General features: G+C 37.5%; 2 protein-coding genes across 7 annotated transcripts in view; both read right to left on the reverse strand.

Annotated features, from left to right (window-relative positions):
- Positions 1-7,874, reverse strand: part of ADPRHL1 (ADP-ribosylhydrolase like 1) — a 26,119-nt gene extending 18,245 nt beyond the window's left edge. Inside the window, exons 1-2 of the mRNA XM_004369385.2 lie at positions 7,374-7,874; positions 853-1,017 (exon numbers count right to left, since the gene is read on the reverse strand). Of these exons, the coding sequence (XP_004369442.1) occupies positions 853-1,017; positions 7,374-7,587 (379 nt within the window). The 5' untranslated portion in view covers positions 7,588-7,874. The remainder of the gene's footprint in view (positions 1-852; positions 1,018-7,373) is intronic.
- Positions 7,875-10,005: 2,131 nt separating this feature from the next.
- Positions 10,006-23,970, reverse strand: part of DCUN1D2 (defective in cullin neddylation 1 domain containing 2) — a 52,903-nt gene continuing 38,938 nt past the window's right edge. For all 6 annotated transcript variants that reach the window (XM_023733464.1, XM_023733471.1, XM_023733451.1 and 3 more), the window contains 3 exons: positions 22,366-22,448; positions 19,861-19,957; positions 10,006-12,102 (listed from right to left, as the gene is read on the reverse strand). In XM_023733464.1, coding sequence (XP_023589232.1) covers positions 12,023-12,102; positions 19,861-19,957; positions 22,366-22,448 — 260 coding nt within the window. In that variant the 3' untranslated portion in view covers positions 10,006-12,022. The remainder of the gene's footprint in view (positions 12,103-19,860; positions 19,958-22,365; positions 22,449-23,970) is intronic.

Consider the following 23,970-nt stretch of genomic DNA (forward strand, 5'->3'; position numbering starts at 1 on the left):
ATAAAACACAGAGGGCACAATTCCAGGACCTTAGGAAGAGAAGAAGTTTTTAAGAGACAGAGACTATGATGACAGGCAGTCCCCGGGTTAGGAACGTCTGATTTACGTACAACCTGCCGTTTCGAACCGATCCCCGTAAAACCTACTGTATTAAAAATACAAGGTACATACAATGATTCGTAATAACAAACAGGTCCTACTTTGTGATGTGCATCACAACATTTTTTATTATTATTACTCTATTACTATGTTAAATATGTTTTCAGTGTATCTGGAAGTGTTTTGTTAACGTTTTTTATGCATAGAAAGGTACACTATGTACTGTATACTAAGACAAACATTTGATTAACTGACGTTACATACGACCCTAGCTGTTCTGACTTACGGACAAATTCGACTTAAAGACATACTTAGGAACAGAACTAGCTCATAATCCGAGGACTGCCTGTACCTAAATAACAGTACCATTATAGCCACTTCAAAGCATCACAAAGACATCGATGAAGGGAGTGCATGTTTTTCTTGATGTTGTGGGAAAAAATACAAACTTAAAGGAAAGTGGTGGAAAGTATTCCTTAAAATAAACCAGGGAATTGATGACAAAAATCCTGCTGGGGAAGCTCAGTGCCAAAGGGGTAGGCTCTTTAAATAGATGCCAAAGAGGACAGGGCTGACTTACAAGAGGACATCCTGCCCTACAAAAGAATTTTTGGCAAATCCCTTGTCATCTCAAGCAAATCTGGAAATGTAAGGCGGGGTTAGTCAGAATGACAGAAGACATTTATTGGTTAGTGTTACAGAGACGAACAGAGCAACACAGCTTTAAAGTGAGAATAAATAATTTCCCCTGACCCTTTTCATTGAAAGGTGTATGCCAGGCGAGGAGATAGTTATCTGGCTTCAACTGCAAGCAGCCTTCAATAGTAGCTGGGTCTTGCCGATGTGCTGGAAGCTTCTCAACTATTTCCACATAGCGCTTCACCATTTCCCGGTACAGGTCATCCAGGCACCAGTAGTCTAAGCAGAGGAAAGGGAATGGACAAAAGTCAGTGCAGCAGGAGACAAAGTCATCTCAATTCCCTCCTGGGATCAAAGATTCAAGACATTAAATGTTACTGCTGCTGAATAAATGCAATATTGCAACAGTGACAATAGAAATAACAGCAATAATTATGCTTCTAAGTTAAAAGCCAAACAATGTTTTTTCCCTAAGGGGGCAATGATTTTGGTGATTCATCTTACACAACTCTGTCTACCTAGAGAAATTTAAAATGTAGACAAACAATTCACTTTAGAATTTCAGACCTTATATTTTGTTATTATGCTTGTTATTCTAGTCACAAACGAGAACCTAGAAAATTCCAGGATCCTCATTTTGTACTAAATGGTTCATTCTTTGCAACATGTGAGAAAATACAGAGCTGAAATCTGCCTATTCCTTGGGCTTATAAAACAGACATCTGTAAGATAAAGAAAGAGTGATTCTCTTCCATCTTCCAGTTCCTCTTGTTCTCCTACTGGTGAAGTGGCCAAATGGGAGACCAGTGCACTACATTGCCACATTTTCCCGAAGTACACCCCCAGCAATATGGAAGGTGTTTTGGGAGTAAGCATGGTCTTAAGTCTCTAGAAGATTATGGGCCATGAAGGACAAAAGGAACTAACATACATTAAACACCCGCTGTATGCCAGGCACTGTATTATGCGTCTTATACCATCTCATATAAACCCCTTGCCATTGAGTTGATTCCAACTTATAGCAATCCCATGTGTTTCAGAGTAGAACTGTGCATAGGGTTTTCAATGGCTGTAATCTTGAAGGAAGTAGATTGCCAGGCCTTTCTCATATAGCACTGTTGGGTGGATTTGAACTGCCAACCTTTTGGTTAGTAGCCCAGTGCAAACAATCTGTGCCACTCAAAGATATTACTATCTCAGAGAGAGAGAGAGAGAGAGGAAATAACCTCATATTCTTTGGAGGAGGATTATATGATAAGGCTCAGAGGTTATGTGACTTGCCCAAGATCAGAGCTGGTAAATGGATTTCGATTCCAAACCCTGAGCCTTTTTTTTTTTGCCATTAAGTTATTCTACAGAGCGGTGGTTAGTGTCCACACATCCTCTAAGAGTACAGTCTAAAGTGGTTGGTAATATCAGAGAACGGAGCTCTGACCAAGGGGAGGGAGCTACTGTGCCAGGTGAGGTCAGGCAGGGTATAAGGTGTGCCTTCCAATGCCAGCGTTTACAGTCCCCAGCACGTTCATATTCTGTACTAAAAGCATTCAAGGCAGGCATTTGAGTTGAGATCAGGAGAAGGCTCTTGCCGCTCCTCCTTGACTGGTGATGCATTCCTCTGTTTTGGGGGAGGGTGCATGTGTGGGAGGCTGTATGTGTAAGAGGGGGAAGGGAGGGAGAAGACATAGACAGATCCCCACTCACCACTGAGTTCAAAGTAGGCACTGGAATGCCATTTACATGAAAAAACCAAAGACCTTTTTATTGGTGGAGTGGGGTCTTCAGCAGGCCACGTCAGGCCATCAGGTATTCTAACACAGAGGGATTAAGACAGATTGGAAATCATCACATGACAAAATTTCTCCCATCTCCAGGAAAGCCGCAGCTCTGTCAGCCGTTACAGTAGATAGAGTAGGTGGTACTCCCATGGCCTCTGCTTTAATAGCAGCTAGAATTATAAACCTCAGAAGAAGGAACTTAGTGATAGGAACTGGGTTTTAAAAGTCCTTATATCTCGTTCACAGAGAATGAGAGACCTCTTAAATGGAGGGGGTCTTTGGAAGACTCAGGCCCCGCCGATCTGCATACGGTAACGTTATATGTTGGAGGTACTTTGCATTGCCACAATTCTGAGTTATGGCAAGACCTGGGTTTGGGAGGAATACATTTTGCAAGTTAGACGGAAAGGAATGTTACACTGGTAATACTGCAAGAATAAAATTAACCTTTGTATGTACATAAAACCTCGCTGAGACGTGTGAACCATTTGGATTTGGTGAGGCTGTAAACTGATAATGTGTGTGCTCTCAGCCACCAGCGCTATCAGCTTACAAACAGCCTTTCTTAACTCAGTCCTAGGTTAACAAGCTTGGCCCTTCCCATACTCCTCTAAAATAGTTCATTTTATTCTTGAGTCAGATACTATGAAAATGTCTATATTTAACTGAATTTAGCTTTTTAAAGGAAAAAAAAACCCATAAAAACAAAAAGACCACAAAAAGCTTTGTCTTTTCAGGTTAGCGTTTAAACTAGAAACAGATTTTCTAACACTGCAGGGTCTGGGAAGCTGTCACTTGAATTTCTCTAATGTGTGACACGGGTACTCAATTCATTCTTTCTCTCTCTCTCACCTACCTAGTCTCCTAAAAGATAAAAGAAAATCGGCTTTTGAAACTGTTTTTAAGTCTCCCAACTAGTCATAATAATAATTTTAAAAAGGCAAAATACCAATATCAAGTTACCTTGTAATACAAATATAAAACTGTTTCAAAATGTTTACCAATACAAGCAAAAATTCCACTTTAACTCCAAGGAGTGGCTGGTGGGTTCGAACTGCTAACGTTTTGGTTAGCAGCCAAACGCTTAACCACTATGTCACCAGGGTCCCACTTAAACTCTATCATGGAGCTATTGATAGAGCAACAAATAAATAGTTGAGTCTGGGCAGGGCTCTTCTGTTCATACGTAGAGAAGCACATCTGAGCCCTCCTGTAGGTTATGGATACATAGGTGGGCACTTCCTGCCAGTCTTTCCAAGTTGGGCTAATAACTCCTCCCATTCCTCTAACGCTGTAGCAGCTACATGGGCTCTTTTGCTTGGCTGAGACAGTTGGAGCTGCTGACCCTCAAGAGCCTAAGGCATTTTATAAAGACACAACATTAACTATATCGATATGAGCCATCTCCCTGCAATAATTTCCTAAGTCCTTACTCATGCCTTACTTATGTTATTTCATTTAATCCTCACATAACCGAATGAGGAAGGTATTCACCAAAACCAAACCAAACCTGTTACTGTTGAGTTGACTTCAACTCATGGCAAGCCCACATATTACAGAGTAGAACTGCTTCATAGGGTTTTCTTGGCCGTAAACTCTACAGAAGTAGATCGCTAGGCCTTTCTTCTGGGGTGTCGCTGAGTGGGTTAGAACTGCCAACCTTTAGGTTAGATGTTGAGCACAAACAGTTTGCACCACGCAGGGATCTATTGAGATGGTATTATTATCCCCAAAGTAAGGCTCAGACAGGTTCAGCAACTTCACTAATTTTATTAGCTAGTAAGTGGTAAAACAGGAGTAGAATTAAAAATGTCAGGCTCCAAAGCCTGGGCAATAGTATAAATTCTTTGCAAATAAGTCTTCACCTTCTTTTGTATTTTTTGAGTGACTGGCACAAGACCTGGCTTACAAGTAGGTACTTAATAAATGCTTGTTAAATGACTTAATAAATGCTTACTGGCAATATGAGTTCTTTGTTCGTAAGCTATATATATATTGAATTACTTATCTATCTTGTAGGATATTGGACACTACTATTTCCTAATTCAATATCTGCTCCTGTGCCGTTTTGAAAGACACTCCTAAAACAGGACATCACACGTGTTATAGCTGATCTTTTGCATCACAATCACTCCAGTAGGAGAAATACAGTCCTCCAGACCACACAGCTACAAGGTTTGTAGGGTTAAGGGATTTATTAGTGAAACTTATTTAAATATTCCATGTTATAGTTTTACCTTGTGAAAGTCAGCCTGTCTTTGGAAAATATGTGAGAGAGTCATTACACATTGCAATTTTTGAAATATTTGCATATTTCAGTAACCTGAAGTAGTGAGCTACAGTTCTTAAGAATATAGGCTTTGGAACCAGATTGTTTGAGTTCCAATCCATGCTCTGACACCAACATGGCTGTGTGGCACTGAGCAAGTTACTTAACCTCTCTGTGTGTCAGTTTCTTTATCTGTAAAATTGTAATAGTAAAGTCGACCTTCGTAGCTGATACGAGCATTAAACGGTAATATACAGAAAGCAGTTAGAACGGTGCCAGGCACACAATAAGTGCTATGTGAAAGCTAGCTATTTCCATTATTAACATGGCTCAAGGATCTCCTGTAGCTTACAATGTGCTAGTTAGAGAAAAAAAAAAAAAAAAAAAACAGAGCTGTTTGAAAAATTAAACTTTAATAAAATTTGAACTTAAATTTTTAGTGAGTTGAAAAAAATATGCTCTGCTTTAATTTTTATAGGAGTAATAGACTCAAGGGGGTAATCTTCCATAAATATTTATTCGTAACTCACAAACTACAGGGCGCTATAGTATACAATAAGAAATTGCTAATTCTACTTTCTGTATCTTATGGTTGTGATCACTGAGAAGAAAATTCCTTTTTCTCCTTGAAAATAATCCCCCCAAATGCTCATAATCTTTTTGAATACATAAATTTTACTCTGGGGATATATGCACTGATATATATGTATATAATATATAAGGAGACACTGGTGGTTCAGTGGTAGAATTCTTGCCTTCCATGCAGGAAACGTGGGTTTGATTCCCAGCTAATGCGCCTCATGCACAACCACCATGTGTCAGTAGAAGCTTGTGTGTTGCTATGATGCTGAACAGGTCAGCAGAGCTTCCAGACTAAGACAGACCAGGAAGAAAGGCTTGGTGATCTATTTATGAAAATCAGCCAATGAAAATCCTATGGATCACAATGGTCTGATCCACAACTGATCATGGGGATGCTAAAGGACCTGGCACAGTTTCCTTCCATTGTACATGGGATTGCCATGAGTCAGGGGCCAAGGGGATGGCAGGTAACAACTATACATCTATATATGTACTATTACTGCAAAAGGGATTTAAATTTATCTACTAATCTCAATACAATCTTACCATCATGAAAACGCCCACTTGTTTTGCATGCTATGCTAATAGTAACCACTTAAAAAAGCCAGTTAATTGTAATTGCCAGATTCTGTCACTTTACTAAATCTTACTAAAGTAACAACAAAGATAAGGATAAACATGTAGGAGGCTATATGGATGCATATACATGTTTACACACAGCATCAAAACATAAGTGAAGTAAGCAGAATTTTAAGAGCACGTACCAAATTTGTACAGCTAAAACAAACTATGTTTTTGTTTCAAAAGCCATGCTCAATGACACCCCAGGGGCGCAGCAGGTGCTTTGAGGGCGGCCCATTCAGTGCTACCGGCTGCTAGAATACCATTCAGTACTGTTGAGCATAAAGGCACTCAAGAATCTGCCTGAAAATACCAGAAACAGAAAATATTTTGATTTTGTGATTGTACAGACCCAGAAAGACGCTCCGTTATTTTCAACCAGCTGTGACATCTTATCTATGGTGTTTCAGCTCTCTCCCTAGTGATTTAGGGACCGGCCACAGGCGACAAAGTGTATGGCACTCCTATACAGTGACCACAAGAGCTAAATTTAGCAGGCTCACAGCAGAGAAATGGAATGGTGACGTGCATGCATAAGTAACATTTCATTGACTTAATAGTTGCCCTCAGATTTTAATTTTACAAAGATATACTAATAATGCTTGCAGGTTTTAAAAGAGAAAATGACTTGTAGGAGAACCACTGCGTAATTATATACCTACGATTTCTCTGAATATTAACATACAGACCTGTTGATCCTAAAATCAACCTGCTACTTAAAGACTATTTCAAGAAACTTGGTTTCTCTCCCAAATCCAGTCAATCTGAAAACGTTTTCTTAGAACATGTTTCTGTATAAGCAGCTATCCAAGCTCGATGATGTTTTGGTAGATGGTATTTTAATCCTAACTTACTAGAATTTAGAGGTAATCCCCACACAATACTATCTTAATGGGTACAAATTTCAAACTGGCTTATTTTACATTTTTGTGAAATACATTGAGAACAAGGAGGCTTAAGCTCTGAAGTGAAAAGTAGAGCGCTCACCTTATTTCTACTAAAACAACTCCAAAGCAAGAAGGCTTAACTGGTTTTAACTCTGTTAGGATCAGAAGGTGTTCTCTCTAGCTCTGTGCATGTCTGCCTAGTTAACATTAGGCAAAAATGAAAAGTCACTGTTTAAAATTGAAATCTTAACTATCCGCAAAGTAAAATAACACTGTCATCAAGAGACGCTACATGAGAAATACGATCTACCACATATATAATTTGTTGTAGGGCACTGGTGAATATTAAATTGCCACTTTTAGCAACGGCATCAGGTAACATCAGTGAAAAGACTGCATTGCTTTCAAAGCTCTGAGTGCTTATTTAATAGCTACAAAGTTGTGTATTTCTTTCATAACCACACACACTAAAGAGAAGCCATTAGGCCAAGCCAGACTTACCTGTGGTGAGTGCCTCAGCAGTTGCTATGTGCATGATGGTGTTGTCACTCACAGGCCATTTTTCGGGTGAAAGTACAAGCTGCTCTAGTCCTCCGATTTGTTTCAGTTCCGCCCGGATCTTTGTCCCTAAAGCACTGTTCTCCTTGCTGGCATTTCTGTAACCAAGAGCATCTCCAACACTTCCTAGCAGCATAGCTGCCTTAAATTTCTCCATCTTGGGAGGGCAGGCCAGGCCCTTGAGGCTTTCCTCTTGCTGTTACAGCTGCTGAACGTCCTCAGCCTGTGTTGCTTCTGTTTGTTCGCTGCCTTCAGTCAACCCTGCTGACATTTATATTGGTCATTGTATCACTGTCAGGACCTGCCTCTAAATGGCCAGGCACTCCTTATCTGTCTCTGCAGGTGACACCTCTTATATAAGGACCAATGAGAAAAACTCTCCGGATCCTAGCAGCTCAGAGCATTCATTCTAAATAACAGGGCCCCTGGAGCACCACCGTGTAAGGTATCAACTTCCCTCAGCATTAAGGACAGACTCTAGCTTTTCAATAAGACAACTGTTTGCTGTCTTTAATCAACATCCAGAACATCAAACATTTTAAAAGCAGTAACTTCTAAGTAACAAATCTTTGTAGTATTCTCCAAGAAATCTTAATACACGCATATTTTTTAAAAAGCTTTATTAAGGGATTCTACCCGTTTTAAGTGTACATTTTTGATGAATTTTTGTAAATGTATATTGTTGTGCAACTATCATCCCAAAAGTTCCCTTTGCCTATTTGCTCCCCAGGCCCATAGTTTCACCTTTTCTAGGAATTTGAAATAAATGGAATCATACTACAGTCTTTTATATCTGGCTTTCACTTAGCATGTTGAAATTCATTAATTATATGCAATGGTCCTTAAGAAGAAAAATACTTTTTTGATTATGTGTTTATGATAGGAAAGTTGGAAAAATTATAAGGGAAAAAATTCGTGTATTTCTTTTGTTTTCCATTTACATTTAGTATGATTATTGATGGGTGTGAATTTATTGCTGTCGTTCTGTAGTGCTTTGTGGTGCTGACATTTTCTTTGTTCCTCTTACTCTCCTGTGGTTTTTTTTTTTTTTTTTTTTTTTTCCTGCAAGGGGGAAAAAAATGGCTCCAGTGTGAAAGATTATGATGTTTTCTCACAATTTGATGTTCAACAAAAAAAGGCTCTTCAAATAACCAGACTTTAGATCGGAAAGTGGTAAAGTGTGTTAGCAAAGTGAAAAGCTTCACAGTAGAATTTATGATTATGCTCTCAGTTAGGCGTTCGCATTTAAAATATTCCCAACAATTTATGAAAAGAATACTCAAAGATATGATGAGGCTGAGGGATGGGGGGAGGGGAGAATATATAAAACCAGGGCTCTTTAAAAAAAAAAAAAAATTAGGAAGACCATCTCCCTGACCCCCAAACCCAGCAGAGGAGGTAAACAGTATCCAAACTATTCCCTCTCCTGTTTCTCCATGGAACCTACTCTATCAGACCCAGGAAAAGTGTAGGGTGTTATATATGAACTTAAAAAATATATCTGATAAAAATAAAATTTAACTAAACATGTAGTATAATACCTGCGATTTGTTAAAAGTGAGTTTCTGGAATATTATTCTAGCTAGTATAATTCTGAGAGATTCTGAAACAAAGTCCTTCAAAACCATTACAGATGGTTCTTGGTTGCTAATTATGTAGATTCTCTATCCAAACAAGACGAAACAAAACAACAAAAACTAGAAATGAATTACAACCATTTTATTTATATAACTATCTTAGGTAGAACAGCAGAGTTTGGCAGAAATATTTATTATTGAAGGGAGTAATACAGTCTATGACTAATTTCTTTTTCACATCCTCAGCCTCATTTTGTGACCGATTTTTATCTGTGCCTATTTTAAACGGATAATACTCAAAAGGTTTTTTTGCTGATTCTGAGGCAATGGAAGCCTTCATAAAAGACAGTTAGGAATAACTACCATACTACTTGACCTATGTCAGTAAATAATTAGAGGTAAGATTAGTCCATTCGACAAGTATTTACTGAGGCCTACCTTCTGTCGGGGACTATGGATATAGCATCAAATAACAGAAAAAAACCTACCATTGCCCCCATGGAGCCTGAAGTCTAGAATGTACATAATATTAAACTATCACGTTAAAAAACACAATTACGCATGTCACTAAGAGAGAAAGAGATGACGATGTTTATTCCAGAAATTCTTGGTAGACACGCTATGAAGGTACAGGGCAATGTGTATTTCTTAACTCTATCATGTTTGGTTTATGTATTTTAATACATTTATAATTTGTGTTACAGTATATTTCGCCATGTGATTCCTATCAACTCGAGGAAATTACATTGTGCATTTGTGAGATCTCTGATTTCTCATATTTAACAGCACTATATGATACTGAAAAAGAAAACCAAGTAATTTAAGCTGTTTTAGGACATGATCACTAGAGACAGACACGATGTTTTAAGTTTCTAAGGAGGTTATTTATTGGTTACTACAAATATAACTTTCCTGCTTGTCCTGTGACTGAAGACGAAGATACTGACATCTAGTGGCAAGTATATGAGCAACCTAGAATTGAAAAGGATACCACAACCACCAGAGAAAATGATTTATTTGAATGTTTTTTGAAGATTTTAGCATTTTAATAACATGCATAATTTAAATGTATATAATAGAAGGAAAAGAAATCCACAATTTTTTGAAGAGCCATTGTCCAATTACTAATATTTTGATAACTATCGATAAACAACCCTATAGTACTTTAAATCTTTCTTTTTTTAAAAAGTATTGCAGACCTTCATGATTATCTGAGTTCTATAAATTTCTCTAAACAGAACACTTACATGTCAATCTATGAAGCCTAGAAGGATGCTTTTAAATTTTTGAAGTTTTTGTTAAAGCGAGCTTTTATTGTATTAAATAAATGTTCTCTTAGAATCACAGATTTCTGAAGGTTAAGATGGCCTTTTTCCTTTTATAGATATAGAAACAGAGGCCCAGGAAAGGCTAAGTGACTCGTCCCAGGACATACAATTAATGGTCGACTCAGGCCTAAATCTTGGTCTTCAAACTTCATGACCATTTTTCACTCCTCTATCCCATATTCCCTGCTGCCCTTTTTTGAAGATTTCTAGACAAAAGCATATATAGTTCATATCCTAGCAAGTATACCTAAACAGATGTGCCTCATGTTTTAAACAGCTGTTTCCTGAAACACTGAATTAATTCTATTTTTGGGAGTCAAATCAAACTGCAAATTTTAGGCAAGCTGTCTAGTTTATAGGAAGTCTGAAGTGAAGCTCTTCTCTCACACTCTCTCCTGTAAAATAATTGCCAATTTATCTGTTTCATAAACTGTATCGTATATGGGCAGCAAGGCACACCTGCAATGTGAAGATCAAATGCATTAAGATCCTCTTTTCAAATATGAGGTAGGGTCATAGAGAGTAATTTCCAGAACTCTACGTAAGAGCTTTGCCAAAGGAAGAGCAAGGAGACATCTTAGGCTTTACATGCCTTTGGACCGCACGTAATTTATTCTTGTGCTGCGCCAGAGGGTTCACTTTGACAAGGTAGAGATCATAAAAAACAGGTAACAGGATGCAAAGACAGATTTCAGCTCTCAAATAAGATGAAGGTTTCCGCTTTTTTGTTTTGTTTTCTCACAATGATGTATATTTTAGCTTCTAAATTGTACAATTTGTACAAAGGGTTGGATGCTAGACATTATAGCAGATGTTGTAGATATTTGAAAGGAACTAGCTCACTTGATTTTTAAATCGGTAATTCATCACTCACAAAAGAAATTATTTTTCATAGAAAAATGTCTTTTTAAATGTAATAAAATATTTTTTTTAAAAAAAAACATACCGTAAGAAAACTTCTTAGGAAGTTCAAATAACATTAAAAGTAAAATAGGCCCGCTGACTTGTAAACACTTTCAAGTAAAACTTTCCTGAAATCACACACTGTGCAAACTGTAATGGTATATTAAAAATTATAAAATGATTTACAGATGAACAGCTAGGAAAATTAAAACAAACAAAAATAGATTTGGCAAATCTAGATATCCGATAATTCAAAAAATATAAATCTTGAATTCCTGGCACCAAGTTTAAAAAATGTTAGAATCCATTACAAGATCATCTTTAGGGCACATTTTTAACACCTTTGACTTGTATAAAAATACAACATCCTACTTGAGAACACAAATACTGTTTTTTAAATGTAATTACAATATAATTCAGCAGGAGTTTCGGGAACTGCTGGTGTTCACCTTAAATCGTGGATTAAATAGCATGCTCTGCAGTCCTGCAAAATGGGCTCTGTGTTACTTTTTCTTAAATATAAAAATCATGCAGCAATCTCTTAAAGCAACAGCTACAACGACCCCCATCTCCACATATTCCAAAGCAGTCATCTTCTGAGAATTTTGCAGTGTCCATAACACAGTCGCCGTTCTCTTTAAGTACAATTGGATGGCTGTTTTAGTTTCACGACTGGTCAGGATGACTTTTGAAATCAGTGAGAAATGTACACAGTAACTGACCAAAATGTCTCCTTTACAGGATGCAATTCATTTATCATCTTAATCCAGCTTAACTGTTCTGCTTAGAAAGTGCTTTGCTTTCCACCTGTGACTACTGGCCGTGCATATTCTACAAAATCATCTATAAGGACAGGCCACGCTCCTAAAGGAAAACAAACACGTAAAAAAACAAAGTTTTAAAGCAATATTTTTATATTCAAACCACTTTTTTTCACAATCCAACATCTATATTTCAAGAACCAAAATGATTTTAAGTTTAGATAGCTCATGTTTCACAATACTACTTAGCCAAAGTTATTTCATTCTTTTGTTCCAGCCAGACCAGGGTCAGCAACTGTTGGCGTGTTAGTGTGTGCTGAAAAAGCCCTCATCTGATGGGAATGACATGTAGTACTAGCTGATCACGTAGTTTCTCAAAGCACTCACTACCAACTGATCACAGGGAATGAAGAGAAATGAATCTATTTGTCCTCAGGCTGGACGTACGAACTAACCCATAGCCATCAAGTTGATTCTGACTCATAGCGACCCTATAGGACACCGTAGAACTGCCCCATAGGGTTTCCAAGGCTGTAATCTTTACAGAAGCAGACTGCCACATCTTTGTCCTGCAGAGTGCCTGGTGGGTTTGAACCTCCAATCTTTCGATTAGCAGCTGAGTATTTAACCACTGTGCCACTAGGGCTCTTTGGACTGATGAACTACTTTTCTTCAAATAGGTCGTTTATATTCTTGCCCCTAGGATGCTGCTTTCTTGTTAGGAACACATGCCTCCTTCGTGTTTTGTGATTCATACCCACTCATAAAGGCCTAGTCCAAATCCACCCAATCCAAAGTGATTCCTCTAAGCTCCTGCAATATTAAAGAATACCACTATTCAGCGGCCTGCACAGCTAGGATGGGACCTTCTCTGCAACATCTTCTCCAGTATGTCTTCTGTCCACTTCCCCACCCTTAGCAGAAGTAATCAATCATTCCTCCTTGTTCTAGAAGGTATAGATTCTTCAGGTCAGCACTTACCACATACGTACTACTTTACGTTTTAAAAAATAATTTATTTTGTTATATTTTTGTTGTCATTGAGAATATACACAGAAAAAAACATACACCAAATCAAGTTTCTACATGTACAATTCAGTGACATTGATTACATTCTTCGAGTTGTACAACCATTCTCACCCTCCTTTTATGCGTTGTTCCTCCCCTATTAATGTAAACTCAATACCCCCCCCCCCAGCAGGTTCCAATCTAATCTATCCCATATAGATAGATCTTAATAGAGCATAATCCTCAAGGCAGACATTCTTTACTAGTTAAGCTAAACTACTGTTTGGTTTTAAGAAGATTTCAGGGAATATTTTTGGTTTAAGGTTTAAAAGATTATCTTAGGGCAACCGTTTCAAGGGTTCATCTAGACTCTATGGCTACAGCAAGGTTGGATTCTCTGAAAATCTGAAATTCTATTCTGTATTTTCCCCCTTTTGATCAGGATTCTTTAGAATCTTTGATCAAAATGTTCAGTAACGGTAGCCAGGCACCATCCAGTTCTTCTGGTTTCATGGCAAAAGAGGCAGTTGTTCATGGAGGCAATTAGCCACACATTCCATTTCCTCCTCCTATTCCTGACCCTCCTTGTACCTCTTCTGCTCCAGGCAAATAGAGACCAATTATTGTACCCTGGCTTGCAAGCTTTTAAGACCCCAAGCACTATGCAGCAGACTGCGAGGTAGAACAGAAGCACTAAACACTTGATTAAGCCAATTAACTGGGATGTTCAATTAAGCCATGACCCTAAATATCCAAAGCAAGGAACCAAATTCCATGAGGTATTTGGCTGTACATAGGCAGGACTCAGCAGCTACGTTGTTTTTCTGTCATTGTTGTAAATATATCACACAACTTTTGCCGATTTAACTTTTTACAGGTGTACAACTTATTGACAGCTCTTTCAAAAATTGGCTGTGCAGCCCTACCCTTAAACAATGAGATTTTCTATCACTGTAAACCAAAACTCAGTACTCCACAAGCAATAACTCCTCCTTTCCCCCTCCCTCCTTCCCCTGGTAACCACTAATAAACTTTGATCTCTATACAGCTGTCTGTTCTTCTCTTTTTATATAAGCGAGGTTATACAATATTTGTCCTTTTGTGACTGACTTGTTTCAGTGGGCATAAAGTCTTCAAGCTCCATCCGTACTGTAGCGTGTATCAAGACTTAATTTCTCTTACTGGCTGCATAGTATTTCATTGTATGTACGTACCACATTTTGTTTATCCATTCATCCGCTGATGGGCATTTAGGTCGTTTCCACCTTTTGACTACTGTGAACAGTATTGCAATGAACATTACTGTACAAGTCTCTGTTTGAGTCTCTGCTTTCAAGTCTGTTGGGTATGGACTAGCTGGGTCATATGGCAGTTTTATTTTTATGTTTTTTTTGTTTTTAGCATAAAATTATTATTATTATTATTTTTATTGTACTTCAGGTGAAGGCTTACAGAACAAATAGTTTCTCATGAAACAGAAGTACACATGTTGTTTTATAACATTGGTTAACAACCCCACAACATATCAACCCTCTAACTTCTCAACCTCTTTTTTTTTTGGTGAAAATACACATAGCCAAAGATACACCATTTCAAAAATTTCTACATGCACAGTTCAGTGACACTGACTATGCTCTTCGAATTGTGCTGTTATTCTCACTTAAGATGAAGACTTACAGAACAAAATAGTTTCTCGTTTAACAGTTACTACAAATGTTGCCCTATGACAATGGTTAACAATCTCACAACACATCAACAATATCCTTACTCAACCTTGGGTTCCCTATCATCAGCTTCCTTTTCCCCTTCTGCTTTCTGGCCCTTGTCACTGGACTCCTGTACCTCGTTAGTCTCATTTGGTTTTACGGGGCTGTCCACTCCCAGGGTGAACCGTGAACCTCGGAGGTAACTTCACCACTGAGCTAAAAGGGTGTCTGGGGGCCATACTCTCGGGGTTTCTCCAGTCTCCTTTAGGCCAGTAAATCTAGTCTTTTTTTTGTGAGTTAGAATTATGTTCTACATCCTTCTCCAGCTCTGTCCAGAACCCTCTGTTGTGATCCTGGTCAGAGCAGTCAGTGGTGGTAGCCAGGCACCATCTAGCTGTACTGGACTCAGTAGTTTTATTTTTATTTTGTTTGAGGAACTGCCACACTGTTTTCCACAATGGCTGTACCATTTTCACCCCGAACAGCAATGGAAAAGAGTTCTAATTTCCCCACCTTCTTGCCAACATCTGATCTGGATTTTTTATATTTTATCTTAGCCATCCTGTTGTTAAATGCCATTGAGTCGGTTCCAACTCACTGTGACCCTATGTACAACAGAATGAAACATGCTCCATCCTGCACCATCCTCACAATTGTTGCTTTTTGAGCACATCGTTGCAGCCACTGTGTCTATCCATCTTTTGAGGGTCTTCCTATTTTATGTTGACCCTCTACTTTACCAAAGGACTGGTCCTTCTTGGTAACATGTCCAAAGTACATGAGATGAAGTTTCGTCATCTGTGCCTGTGAAGAGCTTTCTGGCTGTACTTCTTCCAAGACAGATTTGTTTGTTCTTTTGGCAGTCCATGGTATAGTCAATATTCTTTGCCAACACCATAATTCAAAGGCACCAATTCCTCTTCTGTCTTCCTTATTAACTGTCCAGTTTTCCCATGCATATGAAGCAACTAAAAATACCATTGCTTGGTCACGTGCACCTTTGTCCTCAAAGTGACATCTTTGCCTTTTTAACACTTTAAAGAGGTCTTCTGCAGCAGATTTGCCCAATGCAATACATCATTTGACTTCCTGAATGCTGCTTCCATGCGCATTGATTATGGATCCAAGTAAAATGAAATCCTTGACTACTTCAATCTTTTCTCCATTTATCATGTTGTTGCTTACTGGTCCAGTTACGAGGACTTCTGTCTTTTTTATGTTGAGGTGTAATCCATACTGAAGGCTGTGGCCTTTGATCTTCATTCGTAAGTGCTTCAAGTCCTCTTTGCTTCAGCAAGCAAGGTTGTGTCATCTGCATACTGAAGGTTGTTAATGAGCCTTCCTTCAATCCTGACGACACGTTCTTCTTCATACAGTTCAGCTTTTTGGATTGTTTGCTCAGAACACATATTGAATAAGTATGGTGAAAGGATACAAACCTGACACATACCTTTCCTGATTTTGAACCACTCAGTATCCCCTTGTTCTGTTCGAACTGTGCCTCTTGGTCTATGCACAGGTTCCACATGAGCACAATTAAGTGTTCTGGAATTCCCATTCTTCACAATGTTATCCATAATTTGTATGATCTACACAGTCAAATGCCTTTGCATAGTCAATAAAACACACATAAACATCTTTCTGGTATTCTTTGCTTTCAGGCAAGATCCATCTGACATCAGCAATGATATTACTCGTTCTATGTCCTCTTCTGAATCCAGCTTGAATTTTTGGCAGTTTCCTGTCCATATACTGCTGCAGTTCGTTTTGAATTATCTTCAGCAAAACTTTTTCTGTGTGTGACATTAATAATATTTTTCGATAATTTCTGCATTCTGTTGGATCACCTTTCTTTGGATTGGGCACAAATATGGATCTCTTCCAGTCAGTTGGCCAGGTAGCTGTCTTCCAAATTTCTTGGCATATATGAGTGAGCACCTCTAGCGCTACATCCATTTGGTGAAACATCTCAATTGGTATTCCGTCAATTCCTGCAGCCTTGTTTTATGCCAATGCCTTCAGTGCAGCTTGAACTTCTTCCCTCAATACCATTGGTTCTTGATCTTATGCTACCTTCTGAAACGGCCTAATGTTGACCAATTCTTTCTGGTACAGTGACTGTATATTCCTTCCATCTTCTTTTGATGCTTCCTGCATCATTCAATATTTTGTCCATAGAATCTTTCAATATTACAACTCAAGGCTTGAATTTTTTCTTCAGTTCTTTCAGTTTGAGAAATACTAAGCATGTTCTCCCTTTTGGTTTTCTAACTCCAGGTCTTTGTACATTTCATTATAATACTTTGTCTTCTCAAGCTGCACTCTGACATCTTCTGTTCAGCTCTTTTACTTCATCATTTCTTCCTTTCACTTTAGCTACTCTACTTTCAACAGCAAGTTTCAGAGTCTCTTCTGACATTTTGGTCTTTTCTTTCTTTCCTGTCTTTTTAATGACACTTTGCGCTCTTCATGTATGATGTCCTTGATGTCATCCCACAACTTGTCTAGTCTTCAGTCATTAGCGTTCAATGTGTCAAATCTACTGTTGAGACGGTTTCTAAATTCAGGTGGGATATATTCAAGGTTGTACTTTGGCTCTCATAGACTTTTAATTTTCTTCAGCTTCAACCTGAACCTGCACATGAACAATTGATTGCTCTTCTTTGTTTCCAACTTTTGCATTCCAATCACCAGTAACTATCAATGCATCTTGATTGCATGTTTGATCAATTTCAGACTGCAGAAGCTGGGAAAAATCTTCAGTTTCTTCATCTTTGGCATTAGTAATTGGTACATAAATTTGAATAACAGTCACATTAACTGGTCTTCCTTGTAGGCGTATACATATTAACCTATCACTGACAGCACTGTACAAAAATGTTCTTTTTGACAATAAATGTGATGCTGTTGCTCTTCAATTTGTCTTTCCAGGCACAGCAGATCACATGACTGTCTGATTCAAAACAGCCAATACCAGTCCTTTTTAGCTCAGTAATGCCTAGGATATCGATCTTTATGCATCCCATTTCATTTTTGGCGACTTCCAAGTTTCCTAGATTCATACTTTGTACATTAGCCATCCGAGGGGAAGCAAAATGGTATCTCATTGTGGTTTTGATTTGCATCTCTCTGATGGCTAATGACGTTAAGCATCTTTTCATGTGTTTGGTGGCCATTTGAATGTCACCTTTGCTGAAATGTCTATTCAAGTCCTTTCCTCATTTTATGATTGGGTTGTCTTTTTGTTGTTGTCAAAGTTTTATATATATTTTGGTTATTGGATTCTTATTGGATATATAGTTTCCGAAGATATTCTCCTAGTCGGTAGCTTGTCTTTTCACCTTTTTGCTAAAGTTTTTCGATGAACAAATGTTTTTAATTTTTATGAGGTCCCATTTATCTATTTTGTGTTTTGCTGTTTGTGCTTTTGTTAGTGTATTAGACAATCCATTGTTAAAAATTAGGCCTGAGAGCGTTGCCCCTGAATTGTCTTCTAAGAATTTTATGGTTTTAGTTTCCACATTTAGGTTCTTTTTTTTTTTATTATTGTGCTTTAGGTAAAAGTTACCACATTTATGTTCTTAATCCATTTTGAATTTGTTTTTGTGTGTGGTGCGAGGCATAGATTCCGTTTCATTTTTCTGCATGTGGAAATCCAATTTTCCCAACACCATTAACTGAAGAGACCCTTCTTTCCCCATCTAACGGACTTTGCATTCTTGTCGAAAATAAGCTGACCATAGATGTGTGGGTTTGTTTCTGGACTCTTAATTATATTCCATTGGTCTATATGTCTATTATTATACCAGTACCAAGTTGTTGATTACTGTAGCTGTATATGTTTTAAAATCAGGAAGTGTGAGTTGTCCTATTTTGTTTTTCTCTTTCAATGTTGCTTTAGCTATTCTAGGCCTCTTGCCATTCCATATAAAGTTGAGGATTGGTTTTTCCATTTATGTAAAGAAGGTTATTGGAATTTTGATTGGGATTGTGTTGAATCTACAGATCATTTTGGGTAGTATCGACATCTTAACAATATTAAGTCTTCCAATCCATGAACATGGAACATCTTACCATTTATTTAAGTCTTCTTTAATCTCTTTCAGCAGTGCTACATTTTCAGCCACCTTTTTATGCAGATGTGGCTTATCTCACCAAATATAGGGTAAGCTCTTGAAAACAGGGTGCTCATGTCTATATTCAACTAATCATTCATTCAGCCATTTGACAAACATCTATTAAGTACCTATTTAGTGCTAGGTATTTTGCTAAGTGCTGAAGATACAAAAGAGGAACAAGCTAAGATCCTTGAGGAGCTTATATAATATAGTGAGGAAGACAGATACGTAAACCAATCAACTACAAAGGAAGGTGATAAGTGCTGAGCTGAAGAATCTATACTTTCTAAAACAAAAAAGAGAGTGATTAGTTCTGCTAAGGGTAGGAGGAGATGGACAGAAGACACACTGGAAAGGATGTTACAGAGAAGGTAACATCTTAGCTGATAGGCAGTGAGAAAGCAGACAACGTGGGTGGGGAGCCTAGAGGGTTAGACCTTCCTCCCAGAGACTGAGTATTTCTTTTCTAATGTAACAGAGTGCCTAACACATAGGAGGCATTCAAATGTCCTCTGATTTAGTGTTTTGAAATATTTTGGGGGGAGGAAACTACAAAACGTATAATTACACTTATGTAAATAAATATAATGTAGAATGTTCAAATAAGATTAAACAACATAATTAAATAACTGACCTAAGGAATCAAATGATATAGGGTATCTGGGAGCAGTAGTTTCCAAATACCTACTTAATTCTATATTTCTGCCATGAGAGTCCTTGCATGTCATTTTTGAAATGCTTTAGTTTAAACGGCTATCTTCTTGACTTAAACTAAATATGAAGCCCTATGTTTCTTTTCTGGGGTTTATAAAAAATACTAATGAAGTGGGTACTATTATTATGATCCCCATTTCACTGATAAGGACACTGCACAAGTATGTGGTAGGGCCAGTAGTCAAACCATGGTTGGTGTGATTCCAGTGCCTATACTCTTAATCACGATGCTATGCTCTAAAGGCAGGAAATGTTAACATTCATATCAGATTTAAGAATTTCCAGCCATCATCCAAAATACTATAACTTCAGTACCTTCTTCATCGTAGTTAGACATATCATCTGCAATCATATTTCCAAAATCTAGTAGAAGGTTCCAAGTGTCCCTTGGGATTGATCTTTTGTGATGTTCCTATTACATAAGAGGGGAAAAAACAACAACAACAAAAAAACACCAGATATAAGATACAAGGCTTAACTCTTAAGTATTCTAATGGACTGGTTCTCTTCATTACATAACTTGATGAGAAATAAGTGTAATAACAAAATCATTAAAACTTAAAAGTAGTAATAGTGCTTTGGATAAATTGGCTACAACGTCAATGTGCAAATATAGAAACTAGACTTATTTAAAAACAAGATAAAACAGTTTATAACGTTTTATAAATCGGATTTATAAGGCTAATCCCATAGACTTTATAACATACAGATGGCCTATTCTTGGGTTATATGCCTAAAATTTAGGTTACTGATCTCAGGTAAAGAGTAAAGGGAATCATGGGCACAAGACTATTAACTTCTGAATATTTTTAAGAGATATAATACATGATTTAATGAAATAAGCATAGTTTAAATGACCCTTCCTCTATTACATATCTACAAATTTTTAAAGGACACTAATCCAAACAAAACCCGTTGCTGTCGAATTGATTCCAACTCATGGCAACCCCATGTGTTTCAGAGTAGAATAGTGCACAGGGTTTTCAGTGGCTGTAATCTTACGGAAGTTGACTGTCAGGCCTTTCTTCTGTGGTGCCGCTGGGTGGATTCGAACCACCACCTTTAGGTCAGTAGTTGACTGCAAACACTTGTACCACCCAAGGACCTTCTAAATAATGTTAGCTTTCACAAACAGCACCTACACTTACGAAGTCTGCTCTGTTTTAAGTGATTTACTTACATTAATTATCAAATGTTCCCAACAATCCCTCTTCGGTGGTACTATTATTAGCTCTATTTTCCAGATAAGAAAACAAGGCACAGGAAAGTTAAGTAACTTGCCCAAGGCCATAAAACTAGTAGGTGGTGGAGAAAAGTAGATATTATCTATTATTATTAAATTAATCTAGCCATTTTTACTCTACGTATGGGTTTATGCTGTGTGAAGTACCTTATTTTACTTTAAGAGGAGCTTCCTTACTGAAACAGGGCCAAGCATTATGCAGTCTGCTTCAAGCTACCAGAACCAACTGATTCTTAAAGAGGCCAAATAAGTCCTTTTTCCTTTGGAATATTATAAAATACATTTTAAAAATGGCATCAGATTATAAACACACACACAGTGGTGTTTCCAATGGACAATGGAATACAATCTATAGTTCTGGAACCAGCAGCAACTTTTACAGAAAGTGTGACTCCAGTACTTTTCTTCAAGGATTCTTGGTTTCTCAGAGAAAGTATTGAATTAATCAGCTTAGGGACCGCAGAGGAAACAATAAATCAATAGTTTGCTGAAGTTTGAAGCAGATCACCTAGAAACCTCAGTTTAGAAAAAGTCTCGCATGATTGCCACGAACCACTTTCTAAAAGCAGCCTTGGAGTCAGATCAAACTTGAAGCCTCGCTGCTACGGTATACTAGAATATGGTAAAGCTGTGTGGTAATTTCTCTGGTATCTGATACACTCTGTGTAGGACTTTATGCTACCACTCTTCTGTCAGTTTGTCATAGTGTGGTGGATTGTGTGGTGCTATGATGCTGGAAGCTATGCCACCGGTATTTCAAATTCCAGCAGGGTCACTCATGGTGGACAGGTTTTGGCGGAGCTTCCAAACTAAGACAGACTAGAAAAAAAGGCCTTGCAATCTACTTCTGAAAATTGCTGTTGCTGTTAGCTGCTGTTGACTCAGCTCTGACTCATGGTGGTGGATCAAACCGTTGTGACCCATAGGGTTTTCACCGGCTGATTTTCAGAAGTAGATCACTAGGACTTTCTTCCTAGTCTTAGTCTGGAAGTTCAGCAGAAACCTGTTCAACTTCATAGCAACAAGCAAGCCTCCATTGACAGATGGGTGGTGGCTGCTCATAAGGTAAAAAACGGCCAATAAGAACCGTATGCATCACAGAATATTGTCCAAGACTTCAACTCACTTACTCTGGATACATCATCGGGGGGACTGATCATTGGAGAAGGACATCGTATTCGGTAGAGTGGAGGGCCAGTAAAGGCAAGGAAAACCTCAATGAGATGGACTAACACAATGGTTGCAACAATGGGCTCAAGTATACCAACCATCATGAAGATGGTGCAGGTGCAGGACCGGGCAATGTTTTGCTGTGTTATATGTGGGGTCGCCATGAGTCAGCTGACTCAACATCAACTGAAAAAAATGGGACTTTACAGTTTACCCAAAACTTTCATATGTAATACTTTATTTAAATTTAGTTTCTTCAGGATGGAGAAGAATATTCTCGTGTATCTGCTGGGAAAGAGGGAGTTACCAGGAAGTTAGATAATTTTTATACAAGCAAGTGCCAACCTTTTTTATAATCTGCTGATTTCACCTTCACACTGAGCATACCCAAGAAGGAGTATACTTACCAACAAAAATTTGTTCCAAAGATCTAAGAATTTAAACCTTCCAGATAATACTAAATTCCAATATGCAACAGCCATTTCTAAATCTGGCAAAAAGAGAAGAGCAGTTAATAAATCCAAATTTCTTTTTCCATTGTACAAAAAAATGACTACTTTTTAGCACAATGATTTTCACTTGATCAACAGAATTTGGCAATCTAACCTAAGACTAATATGAGTCCTAATCTTTACAGAAGTGTTCCTGATAATAGTATGTAATCTAATTTTATAAATGTGAGAAAACTTCTTTTAAAAAGGAATTGTATATTAAGTTATTTGGACATGTAAATAATTATTCTCTAATTTATCAGTTTTGAGGACTCATTTTCATATATACTAAGCTTTCTTTAAACTTGAACTGATCTTCATACTATTAATACATATCATTTGCTGATGAACTTGAAGTTAACTTCTTCAGAAAGGAAAGGAGATGTTGCTTTCCAAATAGACCTGCCTTGTTATTATTAAGAATTAAAATAGAATCTGATTCAAAAGTGAAGACAGAAATTATATAAGCACTACAAGGACTTTGAATTTCTCAACACATAATCAAAACAAATATGCAAATGTAGGGAAATCCATTTTTGCTGATAAAAGGATATTTAAATCTATACTACTCAATGCCCTAATTTTTCCCCAACTGGGAGGTAGTATATGATTATTTCATAGCTTCTACATAAATCTATAGGATTAAGGATTCAAAATAAAGATCATGTATATCTTAATGGAATATTAAACCTGAGTGTTAGTACTGCATTAGAATATTATCCCCAATCCATAATCTTTTGGAATACTGCCTCACTGTCTGCTCACCAGAAGTTTTTAATCTATTTCTTTTTATATGCTTGACAAAGCAAGTAAATAAAGGGCCTGAGAAGTTTAGTTTATTTTTTAAAGTGACAACCTGTAATCATGTGGAATAGTGCTCAATAAAAGAAGAGCTATATTGAAATAATTTTCTAATAACATGTTTCTGCATGTATGTCAGATAAACTAATGTGAAAAGCAGATGAATACATATATTAAGGCAAAAGATTAGGTAAATTTAAATGCAAGATACCCAACCAAACAATTTTCAGAAGATTTTCATTTAAATTTTGTATAGTCCCAGTTGGGGGAAAAAAAAATACTAAAGTTGGAGCTCTAACTTGAGATTTCCAGGGCAAATCACTATTAAAACTTGATAAGTGAAAGAAATATATGCATAACAACCAATTTTAAATAAACTGCTTATATTCTTTACATATTTAAAGGGTTCATTACAGCCTTTCTCAACCCTATGGGGCAGTTCTACTCAGTCCTATGAGTGAGAATTGACTCAATGACAATGGGTTTTGGGTTTTATAGTCTGGAACAGCTCTTTAAACCTTACCTATGGGACCCATAATATAATGCTAAGTAGATCGTTAGTCTTGTCCTGCTTATAACTCTATATTCAATCACCTAAAAAGAACATTATTTGAAATCTACATTCAAGTCATTTTAACCATGGAAAGCACTCACACTGAGAAATGGAGGTTAACCTGGGGAGAAAAGAAAAATAAGAAGTCTTATGGCATACATTTAATC

The sequence above is a fragment of the Trichechus manatus genome, unplaced genomic scaffold (genome assembly GCF_000243295.1).
Source record: "Trichechus manatus latirostris isolate Lorelei unplaced genomic scaffold, TriManLat1.0 scaffold00004, whole genome shotgun sequence".
Classification (NCBI taxonomy): Eukaryota; Metazoa; Chordata; class Mammalia; order Sirenia; family Trichechidae; genus Trichechus; species Trichechus manatus.